Raw genomic sequence first — 16,027 nt, forward strand, 5'->3', positions numbered from 1 at the left:
ATGACCATTTTATGCAGAAATCCAGGTAATTCCAAAGGGTTCACATACTTTTTCTTGCCACTGTATGTACAGTATTTACTATAGTATTTACTGTAGTGTTTTTGCAGACATGACTATAGTATTTACTGTAGTGTTTTTTCGGACATGACTATAGTATTTACTGTAGTGTTTTTGCAGACATGACTATAGTATTTACTGTAGTGTTTTTGCAGACATGACTATAGTATTTACTGTAGTGTTTTTGCAGACATGACTATAGTATTTACTGTAGTGTTTTTTCGGACATGACTGTAGTATACTGTAGTATTCACAGTGCCTGATTAGAGCGGAACAATAACAAAATGTCCAGAGTTGAGTTTGAGGGGTCTAGAACATCTACAGATGGACTATCCAAATGAAATGAACCTACAATATAGTACTACAGTCATGTCTGCAAAAACACTATAGTGAATACTATATTATACTATAGTCATGTCCACAAAAAACACTATAGTGAATACTATATTATACTACAATCATGTCCACAAAAAACACTATAGTGAATACTATATTATACTACAGTCATGTCCACAAAAAACACTATAGTGAATACTATATTATACTACAGTCATGTCCACAAAAAACACTATAGTGAATATAGTGAATACTACAGTAAAGTCCGCTAAAACACTATAGTGAATACTATAGTATACTAGTAATGTCCGCAAAAACATTACAGTAAATACTAAAGTAAATTCAGCAAAAGCACGACAGTGAATACTATAGTATATAAATATAGTAATATTACAGTATTTAGACTATAGAATACTATAATAGATGTTCATGTGGGTTAGCTGTAAATGTTTAACATGTTTTAACTAGGACGTTAATGGAAAAAAATGGTTTGTTATTGTGTTATTCTCAACACATTTCTAAATGCATTGTATCCACATTTGTGACTCACTACCTGGATTTGGTCTTATGTAGCAAAATTCGAAATTGTGTTTTTTACATTATATAAAAGTAGAGACTCAGAGCTACAAAATGGTTTGGTTGTATTATATTGTTAAATGGTCAAATAAAATCAACCACTCAATCAAGGGATACTACAGTGTGGAGTATAGTATTTTCAAAAATGTCTAAAAACATGTTTTTACTGTGTCATTATGGGATATTGTGGGTGAGATTTTTTTGTATTTGTATCAATTTTGAATTCAGGTTGTAACACATCAAAATGTGGAATAAGTCAAAGGTTATGAATACTTTATGAAGGTGCAGTATGTGGTTCAAAATAGACAATGCACAGGGCAAGCGTGAAGAACTGAGCTTCCTGACTTCACACCACTCTGATCATCACACCAATCTCTCTCAAGTCATGACCATGGATCCGTTCAACATCTCCATCACCAACATCACCTCAAGGAATCCTGGCAACGTTGTATCCAGTACACTGATGGGACTGTGCTGCCTAGTGGGCCTCCTTGCAAATATATCTGTTTGTGGTGGTCATTCTGCACCAGGTAAAAATAGATCATGTCACCCTGAAACTAATGCTGAATCTGTCATGTTTTGTCATTTATTATCTTGTCTTGTCCCTGATCATGTCAATCAATCATTTAGTCTTCCCACACCTGTTCCCGATCCTTTCCCTGATTAGAGTCCCTATTTCTTCCTTTGTGTTCCCTGAAAGGTGTCTGAGTCTGTCTGGTTCAAGTGCCTTCCCGAGGCAACCTGCTGTTCACCTGCTGTTCAAGATCGAGTCTCCAGTTTGTCTAATGCTGAATCTGGCTTTTCACCCGCATGACAGAATCTGGCTTGTTCTGACATCCTGTGTCTGGCCTCCCTCCCTGCGCGGATCTATTCCCTCCTGTGTGGATGGAATCTTGGCAGTGGGCTCTGCAAGTTCTTCTCCTTCATGGTCTATTGCAGCCTATATATCAATATCATGACTGTGACTATGAGTGTGCAGCGCTACGTGTCGGTCATCTACCACCATCAGTGGGCCAGGCTGGGAAGGAGAGGTGAGAAGGTATTGCTAGTTGCACTATGGGGGCTTGCATGCATCCTAACCGGGCCTGCTGTTGCGACAAGGAATATAGTGGTTACAGGTTCTGGTCTAAGATGTCAAAGATACACTGAATCGGACTGGGAAAGAGTGGCTGTTCTTTTTTTTGAGACATTGGTGTGTTTTGTTCTGGGATCCATTCTGGTCACCTTTTATTTCTTCCTTCACAGGCGAGTGAACCAGACAGCCCTCTTCAGCACCCAAAGGATGACCAGATTGGTCACTGGATTTACTGTGACCTTCATCATTCTCTGGGTTCCTGGTCATGTTGTTAACATTGTGTACATCTCAGCTATCTTACTGAAGTATTCACACCCTTTTTCCCATCTGCTAAACTGAAGACCGTTAGGGAGTTGACACGGGACTTTGTTAAGTGCCTTGCCTTTGTTAACAGTTGTGTGGACCCCTTTCTGTATGCCTTCGCCTTTCAGAGGATTTGGCAGAGAAGTCCAGAGAAGCGGGAGAGAGCAGACACTGCTATTCAGACCTCTGCGTAATATTTCAGTCAATCACTTATGTTGTTTTTTTTGCGTGAATATTTGTTTTGTTTCCTCTATTTGAGGTGTGCATGTAAATCAAAGGGTCACTATGGCTTTGAAGCAAAGAGGTGACCTATATTGTGATAACGTTTTTTTTTTCTTAATGGCTCCATCATGATTGACCAAAGACCAACAGTGTTGGCGAAAGCAGAAACAGAATGGAATCTCTATAAAATGATCACAAAGCAGCTTGAAACCATCTTCAATGTCTCCTTTCAGACCACGCAAACTTGGTCAGTGCTTAAATGCATCCATGCAATGCGTGGATTCTATTGAAATAGTAAATGCAAAATTGAAAGGGAAATTACCAACTCACTTTGCAGGAATAGGGAGATAGAGTAGGTGAGAAAAAAAAACACACGCCTGTTGTCAGTATCTGCAACATGAGAGTCAGTGAGAAAGACAGAATACCGTGATATAGAAACATACAGTGGGGCAAAAAAGTATTTAGTCAGCCACCAATTGTGCAAGTTCTCCCACTTAAAAAGATGAGAGAGGCCTGTAATTTTCATCATAGGTATACTTATTTTCCACCATAATTTGCAAATAAATTCATTAAAAATCGTAATGTGATTTTCTAGATTTTTTTTTTTTCATTTTGTCTGTCATAGTTATGGTGTACCTATGATGAAAATTACAGGCCTCTCATGTTTTTAAGTGGGAGAACTTGCACAATTAGTAGCTGACTAAATACTTTTTTGCCCCACTGTAGTTTGTGAAAAAGGATCTCACCTACTTACAGCCATTATCATCTAACATGACACAAAGAAAAACTGTAGCTCAAATATATTTTCACACACTTTACATTAACTTTCATTATTTATTCAGCCCTTTGGTGGTTCAGACCAGAAAGTGACTATAATAATATTGCGAAAAAAAGGGAAACATTGGCTTAGACCTCTTCAAGTGGCCCAGTCTTTGATGCCCTTCATGGTACAGAGTGTTGGTGTAGAAGGAGCAGGAATAAAGCTCTGACTGTCAGGCCCAAACGCTCGAGACAGATTGGCAAATAAATGCTTTTACTGCTGCCAGCAAAAGACATACTCTGGCTTTAATGCACAGTTAACTTTTATGGGAGTTCTTTAAGAGAAAACATTACACCTTTTACAGGGACGAGGAGGGGATGCGGCCTTGCTCGGTAAATATGAAAGATTGTTCTGCTCTGCAGATTTTAATTGAACTGTGAATTGATGAGTCCGGTCATTAAGTATCAAGTTAGTGTAACATATACAACCAGCATATTTGCTTTTCCTATGAAATGCTTTCTTCAATTAATGAAGCATCAGGCAGAGGTGTACAATGCATAACAGTGTATCATATTAATAAATTGCTCGCCACAAATGCTATTGCCACTGTCATTTCATACACCAGCCTGATCTAGAACTCTGCTCTAACTAATAATAACCACAGCATACATGTACTGTATGCACGATGAGCATACTTTGGCATGGTTTGAATATCACCCTTATTTATGAACTTCCTCGCTTCAGAACACTGAAACAACCTTCCCTGCAACCATGACCTTTTTAAGCGTTTCTCGATCTATCAATCCCATTCTCCTGTCCAAGTGTTGGAGCAGATTTAGAACAGATTCTGAACTAAATGATGTATTGAGTCCTACGCAGAAATAATTCCTCTGCTTTTCTCAGTGTCTAACCCTTCCTTTGTATGTCAAATGATGTGATTTTCCAGCTCCAGTGGTGAGATTGGTATGACTGCAGCTAAGCTGACATGAGTGGGAGTTACTAGTGGTGGGATTCAATACAATACACATACCCCCAGGAACAACTAGACACGCTTGAATAATCATGACATTTCTGTTGCAACTGCAGGCGAAATAAACAGAAACATGTTACACCATGTTGTGATTATAAAGCCTTTTACACATTTAGCTTCAATGATACAAGGCAAATATTATACAGCAGGGGTAACGCTCCACGAAATTCAAACATGACGAACCCAAGCAAATAAATCAACAGGATGTCCCAGGTTTCACAAGTTTATTTTTTGGAAACTAGTGTTGAGCTTCCAAAATCCCCTTGATCGAGTGGCGGAACACAATGGCAATCGTCACACACATTGAAAAAGTTCAATTCAGATTCACTACACTGGGTAGGCACACTCACACCACGTGCAAACATGTAAACAACTTAATGAATATATCATGTTAATAAGAGTGAAGGAACTCAAATGACTGTGTATTAGCCACATTCAGAAAAATACAGCGACCAGGCTTTCAAAAAGACCTGGACTTCCTAAGACTTAGAGAACAAAAAAAGTGTGCACTGGGCTGCCCTACAACAGCTAATGCTATACAAACACGTCTACATGCAAGGATTTCAGGGGGTAAGAGTTCAATGTTGTTATCAGTAGTAACGGTGTTGATAAGATCTGATACATTCTGTCCTAATAGCTTGAAGCTAACAGAACAAGGGTATTGCTGGTGGAACAACAGTCAGTGCTGCTGACTAATTTAGCATGTTGTTAGTAGTTCAACGAAGTACAGAACGGGTTTAGTTTAGCTGACCGAGCAGGGGTCATCCTTGGAGGGCTTCATGTCTCCCTGAAGCAGCTGAATCATCACAGCCTTGGTCAGGTAACTGGAGGTGCCTCTCCTGCCCATCGGAGGTGTCTTATAGAACTCCTCCATGTCATCCTGCGGACGACAATGTTTTTTTTTCATTGTAAACTAGCAGTACTGTTATATACAGTGCAAACTGTCGAAAGCTCTATAACAAAGCACTGCTTTTCAGCAACAAACTGCAGAATGAACAACTATTCAGATTGGAAATAATCTGATATGAATAACAAGTAACACAATTACTCCCATCCTTAACATTCACCGTTAATGAATTTAGTCGAGACTGACCAGAACAATTATCGCCAAAGCACCCAAGGTACCCTCCCCTCGAATATGCGGTCTGCTTCTACTTAGCTGAGATAACTTGTACTGTACATCATCGTGGGCGTACAACAGCTAAGCTTGCATGCTACATGAACTCCAAGGAGCTCGCGTGACAGTGGTGTGACCCAACCTTAGATTCTGTGAGTCTAGCGGAGAGTGTAGGGCAGGCACCTACCAGTTTATTCATCCCCTCCAGACTCCTGTCCTTCTGGAAGTCATGGAAGGCCTCCTTCACCAGAACGTCCAGGTCAACCTTCTCCGAAAACTCCAGCTCCGGGTTTCTCTCCAACACTATGGACACCACCATCAGCAGCTGCAACCATGGATATTAGGGCAGGTAAGAAGGTAGAGCCATGATAATATGTGTGTACAATTAGAATGTTTTGTATTGTAAACCCAATGTGGTGGAAATGTTGCTAGATGAAATGCGTGGGTAATGTAGTCAATGTAGGGTCCTGTTTGACCAAGAGTAGTGTACGGAAAACATGCAGCTGTAAATTACAGTGAAATCTGATTGGCCCTTACCTCTACTACTATCTGCCTGTACTCAGGCAGCACAATGTCCTTCAGTGTGTCTTCCACCAGCAGAGAAAAGTTCATCTCATACATGGTCATGTCAGATAGTGTAGGTTGCTGCAATGGAAGGAAAGTGGGAGATTTTAACAGTAACGCTTTAGGCAAGAACACCCCGATGACCAATTATTACCAAAAATTCTAAACAGACATTTATTTAATAGTGAGGTAGATGCGATGCATTGAGGATCTCCTGCATTCAAACCATCCTTTTGAATCAACTGTTGGGCCAAGCAGCCTAATATACTTCAAATATGCAGTCTTTTTGGAAATTTCACCTCAGTCAAAAGGGGCCTATAGTGTGGTCCTTCAGAGATGTGTTTAAATGTAGAGTTTGAGGATGTACATAAAGGATTATAATGTCACTGTTGCAATAACCAACACTACCTGTGGGAGATGGATCCCTGCCACTACGATGCCGTTACAAGTTCTCTCCAAAATCTGCCACACTCGGTCGTAGAAGCCATGGGGAGTCCTGTTGAGGGAACCATCGATTTGACGCATGTTGATCCAGGACCTGGGATGGGTAACGAATAGGGAAATTAATCAAATAGAATACAACATGCGTGTGTGGAGGCTTGTGTGTGTGTGTGTGCGTTTACCTGTCGTGCTGTTGTGGCTGAAGGACATCCAGCAGCAGCTGTTTAACATCGCTGGGGGACATCTGGTAAATGTCCTGGGGTGACATGTCACCTGCTCGGATCTCCAACTCATGCTTCATGGCCTGGATGATCCACCTACACCAATACCAGCGGAATACGAAGCAAAAACAATGCATCTCATAACCACAGATGGCTATCCTCAAACAGACAACTTGAGAGACAAACAGAATAACAACCACCCAGCTGTAGGATCCGAATGGCCATGGCTACAGCCTGCCTAGCTCTATTCCTCCCGGGCTCTATTCGTACCCGACGCGGATCTTGAGCATGCCGCTGAACAGCTCGGGGGTGTTGGAGATGATCCAGCCGATGTGGATGACCAGCTCCTGCTGCAGCACGGCCTCCCTCTCCCCATAGCACTTGCTGTAGAGGATGCCCTTGATGACCCCAGGTGAGAGGGGGTTGGAGATCACCTCCTCCTCATGCCCAAACAGTCCCAGTGTTACCTGGCAACAGAGCACAGCCCAGCCAGCATCAGAAAAATGTCTGCTGTTCTGTTATGGTTTTGTGGGGATTCTTTTACTAAGAGGACAGAGTGACGAACCAGAAAGCTAGATGTGTATACATGGATAACAAGAAGCAAATAGTCAAAAAGGTTGAAATAAAAACATTAGATTGTATTTTATGGGTGACATCCCTCTACCTATACACTTTTTGACTGACCAGATAGTGTGCAATACTATGCAGAAATGCTGATGTTGCCGTATCCCCTTCGCTTAAACTATCTCTCCATCTCAAAACTGTAAAAGTGCCCCCCCCCACCTAGTAGAACATGGGAGAAAAGATAATGACCAAGATTATCTTGTGATATTTCTTATTTTCAAAGCATAAAGGCCAGAAGAAAATTACACCTGGGTAATCATTATTCTTCCCAAACAACAAGATATGCTTTAATATCCCTTTGAAAAATAGCCTCTCAAAACATATGGTTGCAGACTAATGCTCTCAGTTAGATGGTAAATCACAGCTTTTAATCTGTACCTCACTTCTAATATTACTAAGTGTAATCTAAACATGTCCTACCGGGTGACAGGTGCAGACAACTCAAAACCAGCTTTCTCATCAAGTCCAGAATAGTTTTCCCTCTACGATGCAATCTACATGCAGATTCACACCATGAGGTACTTCATAGTAATGAACTGCCCAAAACTCATGGGTGGGAAAATGAGGCCAGAAATGGGGACTGCTAAGAAGCAACTAATATTTGAGAGAAAAAAATTTATAATGATAAAACATTATACTTTTAGGCAGCGCACTTCATAGAAATCCAAGGGAAAGGGTTGTATTAGGTCATAGGTTATAGGTCAGGTCACAGCATACATAGAGCCTGTTAAACCCAGGAATACACTTTCAGCAGGTTACTATATGACACATATCAACAGCCTTGCTACAGGGCTAAAGCACAGTGAGTTAGCTGGGAAATATGAAGCGTGCAACTGCAATAACACTAAGCATTTCCTATAGGACAAAAGCATGAGGAGCTCACTGTCAACTGAACGTTTATAATACTTTCAAAATGGACATAATTTCATCCAATTCATTTGATAATCAATGAACACTAAGATTGTGTTTCGAAATAGGCTTCTGATGTGACAAAAAAATAATAATACATACATGAGTCAACTGTATAATTTCCCCCCCATTTTCAAATGTCCACTTACCTGCTTGCCATGCACTAAAACACTAGTAATACTTGGGGCAATGCTGTCCACTAGCTTAGTTATCACACTGGCTGCGATTCGTACAACCCCCCTGGTAAAAAAAACACAAGGATATCCTTAATAGGGTCAATGCTATATGTGTCAGTACAACTACAGTAGGAACAGTTCATAATGACAGTGCGATAACAACGTAGTCAACTGTGTTCTCGATTATAAGAACCACACATACAGTATAACCATGACATTAAGGCTGATGTGCTGTAACGTGATTTAAGTCACACTACTGAAGGTGCGATTCGTGTAATGAAGTTCTAAAACAAAGGTGCAGTACGTCTCCTCATGCTTGCTGGGTTCCTGTGAGGAAAAAGCAACAGGCATGGGCTGTAGTTATAGTACATACGATCCCCTTCATATTTATTTGGACAGTAAACTAAAACTAAAATGTCTCTTTATACTCCACCATTTTGGATTTAAGATCAAATGTTTTATATGAGGCGACAGTACAGAATGTCACCTTTTTTTAAGGGTATTTTCTTTTATAAATCTGTTTTACCATTTAGAAATGAAAGCACTTTATGTATCTAGTCCCCCCACTTGGACATATTCACTTATAGTGTTTTAAAGTAGTCAAAAGTTTAGTATTTGGTCCCTATATTACTAGCACGCAATGATTACGTCAAGCTTGTGACTCTACAAACTTGTTGGAAGCATTTGCAGTTTTTGGGGGGTTGTGCTTCAGATTATGTTGTGCCCAATAGAAATAATTGGTAAATAATGTATTGTGTCATTTTGGAGTCACTTTTATTGTAAATAAGAATAGAATATGTTTCTGAACACTTCCACATTAATATGGATGATATCATGATTACGGATCATCTTGAATGAATCGTGAATAATGATGAGTGAGGAAGTGTTAATGCTAACCTCCCCCGTTATTGGTAATAGTGAGAGGTTAGCATGTTTTGGGGGTATGATCTTTGTGCATCTGTAACTTTTTCACTTGCGTGCTAGGAATATGGGACCATATACTTAACTTTTGACTACTTTAATACACTATAAGTGAATTTGTCCCAATACTTGACACCTTCAAATTGGGGGAATAGACACACTATATATACAAAAGTATGTGGACACCCCTTCAAATTAGTGGATTTGGCTATTTCAGCCACATCCGTTTCTGACAGGTGTATAAAAATCGAGCACACAGCCATGTGCCAATGTTTTTCCATAGACAAACATTGGCAGTAGAATGGCCTTACTGAAGAGCTCAGTGACTTTAAACATGGCACCATCATATGTGCCAACAAATCAATTCGTCAAATTTCTGCCCTGCAAGAGCTTCCCTGGTCAAACATAAGTGCTGTTATTGTGAAGTGGAAATGCCTAGGAGCAACAACGGCTCAGCCGCAAAGTAGTAGGCCACACAAGCTCACAGAACGGGACTGCCGAGTGCTGAAGAGCATAATAATCATCTGTCCTCACTTGCAACACTCACTAGCGAGTCCCAAACTGCCTCTGAAAGCAACGTCAGCACAAGAACTGTTAGTCGGGAGCTTCATGAAATGGGTTTCCACGGCCGAGTAGCCGCACATAAGCCTAAGATCACCATGTGCAATGCCAAGCGTTGGCTGGGGTGGTGTAAAGCTTGCCACCATTGGACTCTGTGCAGTGGAAACGCGTTCTCTGGAGTGATGAATCACACTCCACCATCTGGCAGTCCGGTGGATGAATCACGGGTTTACGGATGCCAGGAGAACACTACCTGCCCCAATGCATAGTGACAACTGTAAAGTTTGGTGGAGGAGGAATAATGGTCTGGGGCTGTTTTTTATGGTCGGGCTAGGCCCCGGGAAGGGAAATCTTAACACTACAGCGTACAATGACATTCTAGACAATTCTGTGCTTCTTTATAGCAACAGTTTGCACAGAGCCCTGACCTCAACCCCATCGAACACCTTTAGGATGAACTGGAATGCCGACTTCGAGCCAGCCCTAATCGCCCAACATCGGTGCCTGACCTCATTAATGCTCTTGTGTGTGAATGGGAGCAAATCCCCGCAGCAATGTTCCACCATCTAGTCGAAAGCCTTCCCAGAAGAGTGGAGGTCAATTAATGCCCATGATTTTGTAATGAGATGTTTTTTTTCTAAACGGTTTTGGAATGAGATGTCATTTCTGAACGGTAACAGATATGTATGAAAAGACCCTCAAATAAAAAGATGACATCCTTTACTTTTGCCTCATATGAAACATATTGATCTCACATCCAAAATTCTGGAGTATAGAGACCTTATAAAAGTTCTAGCTCCACTGTCCAAATACAGCATTCAGGGTTGCTTAGCCATATACATCAACTTAAAAACACATTCTCAATAGATTTCCAAATAAAATGGAGAAAACACAGTGTTTTAAGCTTTAAAAAGGTGTACTTTCATCGTATCAACAATATTCATCTCCCATTTACCACACCCAGCCATCTATACCTATAGTAAATTGTGCTCATATCGCTTTAGCACTGATATGGTCTACAGCTTATACGTCTACATATTTTGTCCATGAAATGTCAGGCTAAATGCTCGAAGGGCATGCTGTGATGTTAAACCATTGATGTTTTGTAATATAAAAGGAACTTATTTCAAGCTCCACTTATTAACCCGTGTTAAATAAATGAGAAAGGAAATTGGACCAAGTACTGATGTGGTTCCAGAGCAAGGTGGAGCCCGGCTGGATTACGCGCTGTTCCACTCTCTGACTCTCAGGTCTCTTTTCAATTATGTTCAATCTTAGCGCTGAGCAATATGAAAACTCACGACCAGTTCCCCATAACACAGCCGAACCATCACAACAACAACAACAACAACAATGGCAAGAACAAAAAGGCCAACGGAGCACGTGAACGTGAAATTGATCGTTCATAGAGAGCAATTGGACAGTGCTGCAGAGGGAAGTAGCGCATGAGTGAAGCATAGCACTCACAGTTAATGGTACACGTTGTGCACAGTGACTGAGTGGCTAGCTGAGCTAATAGAGCACACATGCTACACATCAACTCTACTCCATTACCTGCTTGCCATGGACCACCAGTGTGGTGATATGAGGGGCTATAGAACCGGCAAACTTCTTGATAACGGCTGCAGCGTAACGCACCGCTAGCCTACACCCGTAGAAATGTCTATCATTGTTTACAATAGTTGTGAATTCAGTGGATACATTTACAATTTTGATGAAGACAGACATAGGAGAACAAGAGAAAATGTTATTTAAATCTTGAAACGACAGTAAAAGTATGTGAAAGGCAAAAATGTTGAAGGCTCTTCATAGAGGTACTGTAATGGAAGAATATCATCGGCCACATAAAATAAAATACAAACTATTCTTTCAGGTTAAATGGAAAGGGAATGATATGCTAGAGAAAGAAGGAAATCTGACCAAAGTTTCCTGGTCCCAGCTATTCTGTAGAGTCTCTCCATGTCTTCCATTAGGGTCTCTGGAAACAATTAAAAAGGCCTCTGTAAGTGAAATGAGCAATGCAAATCACTGGATATATTCTAGAAATTATGTAAAACAAACAATGTAAACTGTAGATGATTGGGTCTGAAAACAGTGTTTTCCAAGACACTGCTATTCTTGACACTAGCTGCATAGACTATGCCTTGGTTGAATTGACCCCATTTTGTATTTGTATTATCAGTTAGTCATGGGGTGCTAAATGGATTAGGCTATGGACATTTCATTTACAGTGATACATTGATTCCCACCCTGGGGCTAGTTGTCCCGTTAGTCTGGCTCTGATGAATAGTGTTAAAGGTATCTGTTCAATGTTACAATTTTTTAAACAAAAATATTACCTACAATTAATTACAATATGAATTAAATAGATGTCCTTCCAAAACATTATAATTAGGATATTAAAAAGCATATTTTCTCTATGCCCCTGCTTGGCCTGTTAGGAAACAACAGAGTGATCTCAGTCACCAAATCTCAACCCAATTGAACACTTATGGGAGATTCTGAAGCAGGGCCTGAGACAGCGTTTTCCAGCACCATCAACAAAACACCAAATGGAAGAATGGTGTCACATCCCTTCAATAGAGTTCCAGACACTTGTAGAATCTATGCCAAGGTGCATTGAAGCTGTTCTGACTCGTTGTGGCCCAACACCCTATTAAGGCACTTTATGTTGGTGTTTCCTTTATTTTGGCAGTTACCTGTATTTCAGTCAACAACAGCTAACTGTGTTTCCTCTTGACATAAAACGTTAAGCTATAAACAACATGATTTAAAATAGAAGGGAATGGAGAGATGATTGTTGTGTGGATGATCTGCCTACAGTTAGTCGCGATAGCTAACATTAGCATGCTAGGTAGCTAACTGCTTCTAAATAGCCAGCAGGCCAACTCTTTACAAACCACATCATTTGAAATAGAAGTGATTGTCGAGAGTTGTTACATAGGGTTTGTTCTTTTTGATAACAGCAACTGTGGATTGTTGGCTTGCTAGCAAGCTTGCTTGTGTGCAGTGAATGTGCACTCCTGAGCCTGAGTCTCGAGAAGGATCCTTCACCCCACCGGAGAAAAAAACAAATGCTGCTGGACCAATCACGGCCTGTCTCGGCCGAAGAGGATGATGTCATTATCCAAGCAAATGTCAAGTGTATTTTTAAATTTTTTTATGGTTTGTTTCAATAACAAGTTCGAGTTTGGGTTTTACTGAGAGGGTTTTCTCTCATTTATGTTTTGGCTACAATAACAAGTAAAGGACGAGTCACCAACATTATTTGGCTATGAGCAAACAGAATATTAGTAAAAATAGATTTTCACCGGACTGTTACTTTAACAGAGTAACACCATTTTGCATGTGTGTTTTTGAATCTGTGCCTACCATCATTGGCAAAGAAGTCAGGACCCTCTTTCTTCATAAGAATACTGGCAAGCTGTGCTTGACTGGCCAGGCAGTCACAGTCCTGAGTAAGACAAAAACACAGAAAGTGGTCAAAGGTCATGCCATAGGAGTGTAATGACAGTTTAGAGTCAGATCTAGAGCGCTACATTAAACACCCATCAACTTTTGATTGAATCTGTCCTAATATCGACGCCGTACTCACATAGAATTTCTGCATGATCTCGTTGGTGGATTTGTGTTTCCACTCCTCAATGTCGATCTCAGGCTGCTGCTCCAGGTTTGAGGCATTGGGCGTGCTCGTCTGCCTCTTTACCTTGGAGTGCTTGGGCATCTCCAGCTCCTGAAAGTTCTTAAACTCTGGGATTCTATACCAGCAGAAGTTACATGAGTATTTTCAGGTTTACAGGCAAGTTAAGTTCTTTACACACTGATTCCTTGATAATAGTGGTCACCAACCGGTCGAACGTGATCGACTTGTCCATCGCCAAACATTTCTGTAAAAAACCCAAAGATAAAGCCTTGTGTTCCGATTTTTTTATTTTTTTTATTAGTCTGATTGTTGGTGGTAGGTGCAGCCAATTCAGCTGCCCTGTGTGCCGGGTAGGCAAACTATTGCCATTTCATGTGTCTGAACAACAAGCAGTGCAAAAGTAATGAATGAATGTTGTTATTATTAGCGGCTTGGGTCTTTTTTAATATCCCTCTGTTCATAGGAGTAACAACATGAATTTGTGCATGAGGCAGAAATAATGCGGTGCGACTCGAGTTTCACCATCAGCTGGAAAACATTGTCCCTTTTTGGTGAGTGTCAGTGGAGGACAGGGAGAGCGGAGGGATGTTGAGAGACAGACCCTCAGTCTGCTGCTCTCTCCCTCTGCTGAGACTGACAATTAGATGCAGGCACCATCAGTCAAATAAAAAGCAAATTACTTAAATGTATGCTCACTCAGCTTGTGCCTCAAGTAATACAATGGATCTATTATGGGTGTGATCATATAGCCAACCTCAAATGTTGAAATATTTTTTTTTTAAATGTCCCGAACAACAATGCATTGGCAGGTAAATTCAAGCAAAGCCAGTATGTGGTGATAATGTATTGGGCCTATAACTTACTGCACAAACCTCATTGCCACAATACTGTTTTTAATTGGTTATTGTTGCATAGGCTTAGATTTTTTAAGTCATGTTAATATAAAAATCAGAGCGGTAGATCTTGGCATGCATTTTGACTCAGAAAGTGATCTCGACTCAGAAAAGGTTGGTGACCACTGCCGTATAAAGATTGTGTCACGAAACAAAGGCGCAACGACAGGAACAAGCTCTTACTCTGCTTCATTGACACGAAGGAAGTCCAACTGCTCCACAATAGCTCCTGATATCAGGGTCTGGGAGCACAAATTAATAGTTACATCAAGGAATCTCATTTACAGGGGATAGGAACAGTTCAGGTGATTTCAAACATTCCGACTGAAGTCACATCAAAATGAAGACAGCCAGTTAGATGTGCAAAGGGGAATTATGTCCCCAGAAGAATGAGATGATAAAAGGGATTGACTATGAGGGATGGAGCCCTTTGTCTGCTCCTAGAGTTAGGTGCGAGGGGAATATTGAGTGTCCTTCTTAAAAGACGTCACGTCAAAACATCTAAAGAACTCTCTAGAGACACTGATAGTCATTGTAACAGTAGGAAATAGAACTCGGTGAAGGCAATTCAAAGGCATTGGATTTGCAAACATACATATTCACTATATCTGAATGCATTTCCAAAGGAAAGGAGAACTGACAATAGTATTGTGAGGGTAGATATCACAACGCCTCAAAGAAGTGTCAGTAGACTGAAACAAGTAAAAGTGCTGAGAACCTGAAGTCTGTCCACGTGAACTTTGACCCCACCGACACTCCCCTTCTTGAATGATGCCAACATGTCCAGGACTGGGTTGAAACGGCTCCCCCTGATGGATAGAAAACAAGGGTATTCTACTGTTACCATTTTCAACAGTCATCATTTTCTCCATATTAACCTAATGCAGGCCTGGGCAATTATTTTGCATGCAGGGCCACATTAGAATATATTTTTGCCATCACGGGCCAGAATCATATTACAGGATTATACATCATGTGTATGACTGTGTTGACAGATATATCTACTGTAAATCACATCCAGATATGCTACTTATTTAACTTTTTTAACATGCACAGGAATGAACCACATCCTTGTTCTACTTTTGGTAGGGAAGGAACTACACAGGGAGGGAAAAGTACACTGTGCATTCAGCACCATGGACAGAACTCTTGTTAACAGGTATGCAAAAACCACGAGAGAGGGAGAGAGCTCAACATTATATTTAAACTACTCAAATCAGTGTGAGGAGTGAAGTCTCTGATGGGCATTGACTAGAGCAGTGAAGTCAGGTATAGTTTCTGACGTCGCTATGCGCAGGATTGCTGAGAGGTGAGAGTCAGTAAGAGATGATCTGTGCCTTGACTTGTTATATTTCATCATTGAAAATGTCTGTTCACACACAAAGCATGACTCCTAATGTTTGGAAAGTGTTGTTCATCGAGAGATACATATAACCTCGCCAGTGACATTGTTTTGAATATTTCTCTAATCACTGCATCAGTCTGAAGACCGATAAGCTCAAGTTGTAGGTCAGTGGGAGAGTTATCCACATTGAAGGTGAAAGGAGTGGAAACCAACAGCATGTCATTTTCCAACACTTTGAAATCCTCAAAATGAC

At 40.7% G+C, this 16,027-nt stretch overlaps 1 protein-coding gene across 1 annotated transcript in view; it reads right to left on the minus strand.

The window, feature by feature from the left end:
- Window positions 1–4,566: 4,566 nt before the first annotated feature.
- Window positions 4,567–16,027, minus strand: part of LOC124033859 (phosphorylase b kinase regulatory subunit beta-like) — an 80,373-nt gene continuing 68,912 nt past the window's right edge. The window contains exons 21-32 of the mRNA XM_046346230.1: window positions 15,148–15,238; window positions 14,613–14,671; window positions 13,489–13,651; window positions 13,266–13,347; window positions 11,814–11,871; window positions 11,448–11,538; window positions 6,973–7,169; window positions 6,664–6,798; window positions 6,449–6,578; window positions 6,014–6,121; window positions 5,664–5,801; window positions 4,567–5,239 (exon numbers count right to left, since the gene is read on the minus strand). Of these exons, the coding sequence (XP_046202186.1) occupies window positions 5,102–5,239; window positions 5,664–5,801; window positions 6,014–6,121; window positions 6,449–6,578; window positions 6,664–6,798; window positions 6,973–7,169; window positions 11,448–11,538; window positions 11,814–11,871; window positions 13,266–13,347; window positions 13,489–13,651; window positions 14,613–14,671; window positions 15,148–15,238 (1,390 nt within the window). The 3' untranslated portion in view covers window positions 4,567–5,101. The remainder of the gene's footprint in view (window positions 5,240–5,663; window positions 5,802–6,013; window positions 6,122–6,448; window positions 6,579–6,663; window positions 6,799–6,972; window positions 7,170–11,447; window positions 11,539–11,813; window positions 11,872–13,265; window positions 13,348–13,488; window positions 13,652–14,612; window positions 14,672–15,147; window positions 15,239–16,027) is intronic.

The sequence above is a fragment of the Oncorhynchus gorbuscha genome, linkage group LG04, assembly GCF_021184085.1.
Source record: "Oncorhynchus gorbuscha isolate QuinsamMale2020 ecotype Even-year linkage group LG04, OgorEven_v1.0, whole genome shotgun sequence".
Taxonomy (NCBI): domain Eukaryota; kingdom Metazoa; phylum Chordata; class Actinopteri; order Salmoniformes; family Salmonidae; genus Oncorhynchus; species Oncorhynchus gorbuscha.